The following is a 6119-nucleotide window of genomic DNA, read 5'->3' on the forward strand; positions in this document are numbered from 1 at the left end:
TTACCAATTCTCAAGTTTTTCAGAGAACGTGAACACAAGGCAGCGAATTTGAATTTTCTGTCGTAGCTTCATCACCTTACTTCCTAATTCAGTTCCTGGAAAGTTACACTAGTTTTTAGAAGTTAGACAAGCCAACATAATGACGAAAAATATAAATTAACCTGAAGTTGCAATTTTAAATGACGTTTTCGTTGCCGTCGCGTCGTAGACCTTAAACTCCCTAATGCTGGAGAAGAACTCACGACCTCCTGCATGACAGACCGATGCTCAACCAACTGAGCCACCGATGCGCGGTGACCTTTGCTGATTGTAAATTTCCATGTTCTTTGTTAAAAGCCACACAAATTTCACATAATTAATAACTAAAGCTTGCACATTCTTCTTGAACGTTTACTTAGAACTGTCACAGCATTATTGGGATGACATGCATCTTCTTCCTCCTACACCATTCTTAAATAAGACAAATCTATCAATCTACAGGTTGGGACATGGTATGCAGCGAAAGTTTAACAAATGACACATAAAAACATTCTCATCTCAAACAAAGGAACTATGAAGGATTATTTAACCGGTTGAATAGGATTTGTGTTATATGAAAATATTCACTGAGCCATAAATTAATGAATAATGTTATTATTGTCTTAGTATATTAACTCAGGCGACAAGTGCTTTCACAGATATAATTTTTTTTGTCGTGCCGTTACTAGAGCAATTCACAACATCAAACTCATTTTCTTGAAAAAACTGTGGCCTGTTCTCCTCACAGAGATGGAAAACTTCAATAAACATTTGTTCGTTTTGTATACTTCCATGCTTTTGAATTCTGTGCATTTGATTGTCTTTGCAACGCAAATAAAAACTCTCCTATGTAAAGTGTCACAGCACCTTAGAGGTATCTACTCTCCAGAATTAAATTTATTCCATGGCAATTATCTCTTCTTGGTAAAAATTACAAAATGGACGTCATCCGTTTCTACATTTTAGTGGCCATGAATGGGGTGACCATGGTGACATGATGAAAGCCATACTAATGAAACTGCAAGAATATAAATTTCCATATCACCTGGGCAATCATGCTAAAACCATTAACGGTCTGGCCGTGGCAAGGTAATTCTCTTTGGGAATGAAGGGCTGTTTGCCATTCGACGTTTAGTTAATTTTTAATTTTTAATTAATTAATTATTGATATAGCACGGCTCTCATGGAAAGCAGATTTTACATTGTTATCTTAGATAATAAGTACTATCAATAGCTTGTATTCAGTAGTTTAAGATTTTAAATTTGTAGTGTTATATATTTGTCACGATATTGTAATTAGCACAAGGAAAGGAAAGGAACTTTATTTAAGTATCTAGTCGTTCTAGCGCTGGAGCACTGATTGGGGACACTGTAAACTGAAATTAACAATGAAAGTGATGAGATTTTCGTGATTAAATATAGGTTCTATCTATCGAACTAAAAGTACAACTCTCATAGGACCATGGGGTTGACAAAAATATAACACTTGCGTGTGTTTTAGATTAAATATCTGCCCAGGCCATGTTGTAACCCCTTCAAGTTACACTGACACCAACCCCTGTGTTAAACATTAGGGAGTTTAAGATCTGCGACGCGACGGTAACGAAAACGTCATTTAAAATTGCAAGTTCAGGTTCATTAATCGTTTTCGTCGTTATGTCGGCTTGTCTATCTTCTAAAAACTAGTGTAACCTTCCACGAACTGAATTAGGAGGTGCGGTATTGAATCTACGACAGAAAATTCAAATTCGCTGCCTTTTGTTCACGTTCTCCGTAAAACTTGAGAATTGGTCATTTCACGTGGTAGATTTGCCGAAAACGTGAAAGAAATGTACAAAAACTAAAAATGCACATGCAGAGCGTGCAAAGCTATTGTTTTTGCTCATTAAATATGCAAAATTTGTGACGTTTTCTTTGCCGTCGCGTCGTAGATCTTAAACTCCCTAATACTTACTCTCAGCAGCAACCATGCTCACAACGATGGAAGTTGTAGTTGAGGAGCTCTGTACAAGTACTGTAGCCAGAATACCTATCATGAGCCCTGCGATAGGGTTGCCAAGAATTTTATTGGAGGAAAACACTTCACCAGCGGCTTTTCCGCCCAGCAATCGGAAGGCACTGCTTAGGAAATCCAACGAACAGATGAACAGGTACAGCAAAACAAGGAGAAGAATGATCTTGAGGTTCACCAGAGCTACGCGTCTTACCTTTCCACGGCCATCGAGTTCTGTTGGCGAGTATGTAAAGTAGTGGTTTCATTCAAATGTTAACGCAGGAAACTCACCGAAAAACAGCTCATCGTAAAATGTGATGCAATCTTACCTGACCACTTTGGCCCAAGATCCTGCAGTTCAGGCAAAGCCCACGGATCAAATTCTTCCGCGATTTCTGGGTCCTCTTCGTTTAAAGTTCCCGCCTCTCCTCTTCCCAAATTCGCTTCACTGTGTTTCTGCTACAAAGAGGAAAAAATCACAACTTTACAATACAGTAATACAATACAACACAACCTTTATTTATACAAGATATTAAATTCAAAGATAAAAGATTGTAGGGTCGTGTACAAAATTACAAATTAGTGATAAAATGATAAAAATGATTAAAACTACATTCAAGAGAATAAAATAAAATCACTCATAATACAATAGGCATTTTAAAAATTTAAAAAGACAGTTAAAAATATATGAAATGTTGATTATTTGCGGGGCTTAAACGTTGAAATTAAAATCGTTAAAAGCATAACATTTAACGACATTTTTCAAAAAGGATTTCATGTCCGTGCAATCTAAAACAGAACATTTTGAACGACCAATGGTGTTCCAGAGGACAGGCGCCCCTCTATAGGCAATGGCGTTTTGACCGTATTTTGACGCAAAACTCGGAGCTATCAACCCATTCTTCATTCTTGAAACAGATCTTTTTAACGCAGGAATTAATGCGAAAAGAAACCTTTTACCTTACCAAAGTTATCGCGAAAAGCGGTTGTCATCGCGAAATTCGAGACCTACCTCATTGTTCGCGCGTGATTGATCCTCCATTTCAACTGCCGCCAGTTGCGATGAACTACTCAGACGGTCGGCCATCTTTCGACTGACGGGTTACTGAATGAACGAAAGGGTTGTACTCTCAGCACTGGAAGCTAGTCTCCGACCAATCATGTCATGTCGTATGTCCGGATGATGCGAGTTGTGATTGGTCAATTATATGGTGCGAGCCCGTTGCACGTGATGGGTAAGAACAAGCTTTTTTGATCTGCATTCCGGAAGATGGAGTAAATATACTTCACAAGTGTAATGTAGGTAGCGTACTTTTCTATGAAAGGTAGTCAAAGACTCGAAATTTAGCTGGCAAAGAGCGTGGTAAGGCGATTTACGTTAGTTTTAAATTTCAATGTTTTTATTCTTAGGCTTCCCTTTTCAGCAGCGGGAAAAGTGAACAACCTTGTTTCAGAACCCAAACAGCGTTAGTCACCATTCATGCATGTCACTCAAAACTTTCCTCGTCGTTGAAAAGATGTTCAAGTCCATTCGCGCCAGAAACTGCTTTGTCTTGTTAGTGGCACAGAAATACAGAACCTTCACCTTTTCACGTTAAAGAGCCTCTAGCTGAAAGTCTTGTTTTATCAAGAATTGACTACAACGATGTGGTGTCCTACCCTCTTCCAGTTTACCTAGTGAAGCGTTTACAGCGAGTTCAACTATCCGTGGCCGCTTTTGTGTTAAATCAAGGGCACCCTTGTAATGCATAAAGACTGTCTAAGAGAGATGTTTTTAGCAACTAGAAGAATTTCATCTGTTCGGATATCTATAGAACAGTTTGACTCTCCCGAGCACATATTTCACCGAATATTATCGTTGGCTGCCCCTGTTAAATCGTTTTGCTGAAGAGTCGGAGGTCTTAGATCTTGATTGACAACCTGTTACCTACTGTAGAGACTTAAATCTGTAAAAACTAATCGGCAAGGCATCATACAGTAAATCACTCACACTGGCCATCATATCATATCTGAAGCTTGAAGAATACGCACCTGTTAAAACACTCAGATCTTCCAGTGAGCAAAGCTTAGAGTACCTGAAGTTTTTGGTACGCTAAAAGACTGTGCTGCTAACGGTTATTTAACAAGCTTCCAGCAAACATGCAGGAATACTACTGATCGTCGAGACTTTACAAATAAGTGTAAAAAGTATTTTTGTTCACTAGAGCTATTGGTATGACTATTATTGGAAAAAAGAATCTTTTCCCTAATATATGGTTACTAGTTATAGTTATAGTAAAAACTAATTTTCTTCTTTTTCATTGTAAGAAAATGAAACCTTACGAGGCATTTAATTAAAAAATTGATGTTGTAAACATCAAACAAGTTAACGCAGTTAAATAACTTGGTGTTACCTAAGCTCAAACTTAACCTGGAAGAACTATATTGACGAGCTTTGCCTCAAACTATCAAAGAACTGTAGAAATTTTCTCAAAATTGAGGTACTATATAAATAACGATGTACTTAATATGCTTTACTATTCACTATTCTAGCCCTTTCTCACTTATGGTATTCATGTGTAGGGTCTGACATACTCCACCTACTTAAAGCCTCTGACCACCTTACAAAAGCGAATACTTATCATGACATTTTCTAAACTTGCTTTGGATTCAGAACCTTTCCTTAAAGACCCCTCAAATTTCTCAATCTTTAAAACTTTTGTGATATCATTCACCTTAAAATTCTTACTTTTGTTTTTACTGATATTCTTAAGTTAATATCTTCCGTCCATTCGTATTATACTCGTCAATCACGTCATAGGCCCTGTTTACAAGCAGGTAGGGATGCCCTACTGCTAGAGTTACACTAGCAGGAGGGTAAAACATAGCTCGAGTTTACCAGCAAGAGGGTTACCCTAGCACTTTTTTTCATCGACGTGTTTACAAGGCAGCTAGGGTTACCCTAGCGCTAGGGTGACCGTAGCACTCAAATAGGGGTACCCTAGCGCCAGGGTAACCCTAGCTGCCTTGTAAACACGTCGATGAATAAAAGAAGAAATGTGTGAGTGCTAGGGTAACCCTCTTGCTAGGGTAACCCTAGCACTAGGGTTACCCTATCTGCTTGTAAACATGGCCTTAATCGAGAACTTTTTGTAAACCCAGTTTGGTATTCGTTCCCTTTATTAGCGTCGAAATAAACTCTGAAATTCATTGCCAAGTCATGTTAAGCAAATTACTCCCTTTTCTACTTTTGGTCAAAATATAAAGAACTCTATGATTGACGATTATAATAGTGTTATTGATTCTTGCGTATTGTACGTAATATGTTTAACATAACTCTTTTAAACTTAAAGTTACTAGTTGATATAAGAAGTAATACTCTTTAAATAAAATTTGTTATTATTATTTGTATTTAATTTGAGGCTCCTACTCGATTAGTTTACCAACTAGGTGCCCCAAACGCTACACACATAACAAAGATTTAGTAACCTTTGTTCTTTCTTCTCCTTAATACTCTTACATAGGCATTGTAAATTATTGTAATTCTTTTCTATTCTGCAGTATGTATCTACGATTTTGTTTTAACACTACTGTGTAAATTATCCTAACTTTTTTGTGCATAATATTCTGAGTGAGTTAAATAAAAATTGACTCCTTGACTTGACTTGACTTTTTTAATTTTTCATTTTTGAAACATGTTGTACTTACTTAGCATCTATTGTCATTATTTGGCATAGAAGAGCCACCTCGTGGAATGTCAATAAATCATTCTTCTTCTTCTTCTTCTTCTTTTTCTTCTTTTTCTTCTTCTTCTTCTTCTTCTCCTTCTCCTTCTTCTTCTTCTTCTTCTTCTTCTTCTTCTTCTTCTTCTTCTTCTTCTTCTTCTTCTTCTTCTTCTTCTTCTTCTTATTATTATTATTATTGTTATTATTATTCTTATTATTATGATAAAGCAGTGTAAACTTGTGTATGCTAAACGATAGCTAAGGCACAGTAGGGCGCTGTTGCGTAACCTAAAGGCCAACGGGAAATAAGAACATTAAAATAAAAAACTAATTGTAGAAACTAGTACATTAAAATTTCTTCTAAGTAGAGCTTGAAAAAAAAAAACTTTACAAATACTTGTCTG

General features: G+C 36.8%; 1 protein-coding gene and 1 long non-coding RNA gene across 5 annotated transcripts in view; one reads left to right on the forward strand and one right to left on the reverse strand.

Annotated features, from left to right (window-relative positions):
* LOC138036292 (sodium-dependent phosphate transport protein 2B-like) overlaps nt 1-3101 on the reverse strand; it is a 10200-nt gene extending 7099 nt beyond the window's left edge. For 3 of the 4 annotated variants that reach the window (XR_011129850.1, XR_011129834.1, XR_011129894.1), the window contains exons 1-3: nt 3024-3098; nt 2341-2470; nt 1973-2245 (exon numbers count right to left, since the gene is read on the reverse strand). Coding sequence is in view for 1 of the 4 variants with exons in the window: in XM_068882644.1 (XP_068738745.1) it covers nt 1973-2245; nt 2341-2470; nt 3024-3098 (478 nt within the window). In the remaining 3 variants the exon portion in view is untranslated. Of the gene's footprint in view, nt 1-1972; nt 2246-2340; nt 2471-3023 lie in introns of all 4 variants that reach the window. The other variant, XM_068882644.1, reaches the window with a different exon arrangement.
* Nucleotides 3102-3271: 170 nt separating this feature from the next.
* On the forward strand, nt 3272-4380 carry LOC138036516 (uncharacterized). The gene is made up of 2 exons (XR_011129988.1): nt 3272-3310; nt 3422-4380. It is a non-coding gene; the product is annotated as an uncharacterized lncRNA (long non-coding RNA).
* The last annotated feature ends 1739 nt before the right edge of the window (nt 4381-6119 follow it).

This window comes from Montipora capricornis, chromosome 1 (assembly GCF_036669925.1).
Source record: "Montipora capricornis isolate CH-2021 chromosome 1, ASM3666992v2, whole genome shotgun sequence".
Classification (NCBI taxonomy): domain Eukaryota; kingdom Metazoa; phylum Cnidaria; class Anthozoa; order Scleractinia; family Acroporidae; genus Montipora; species Montipora capricornis.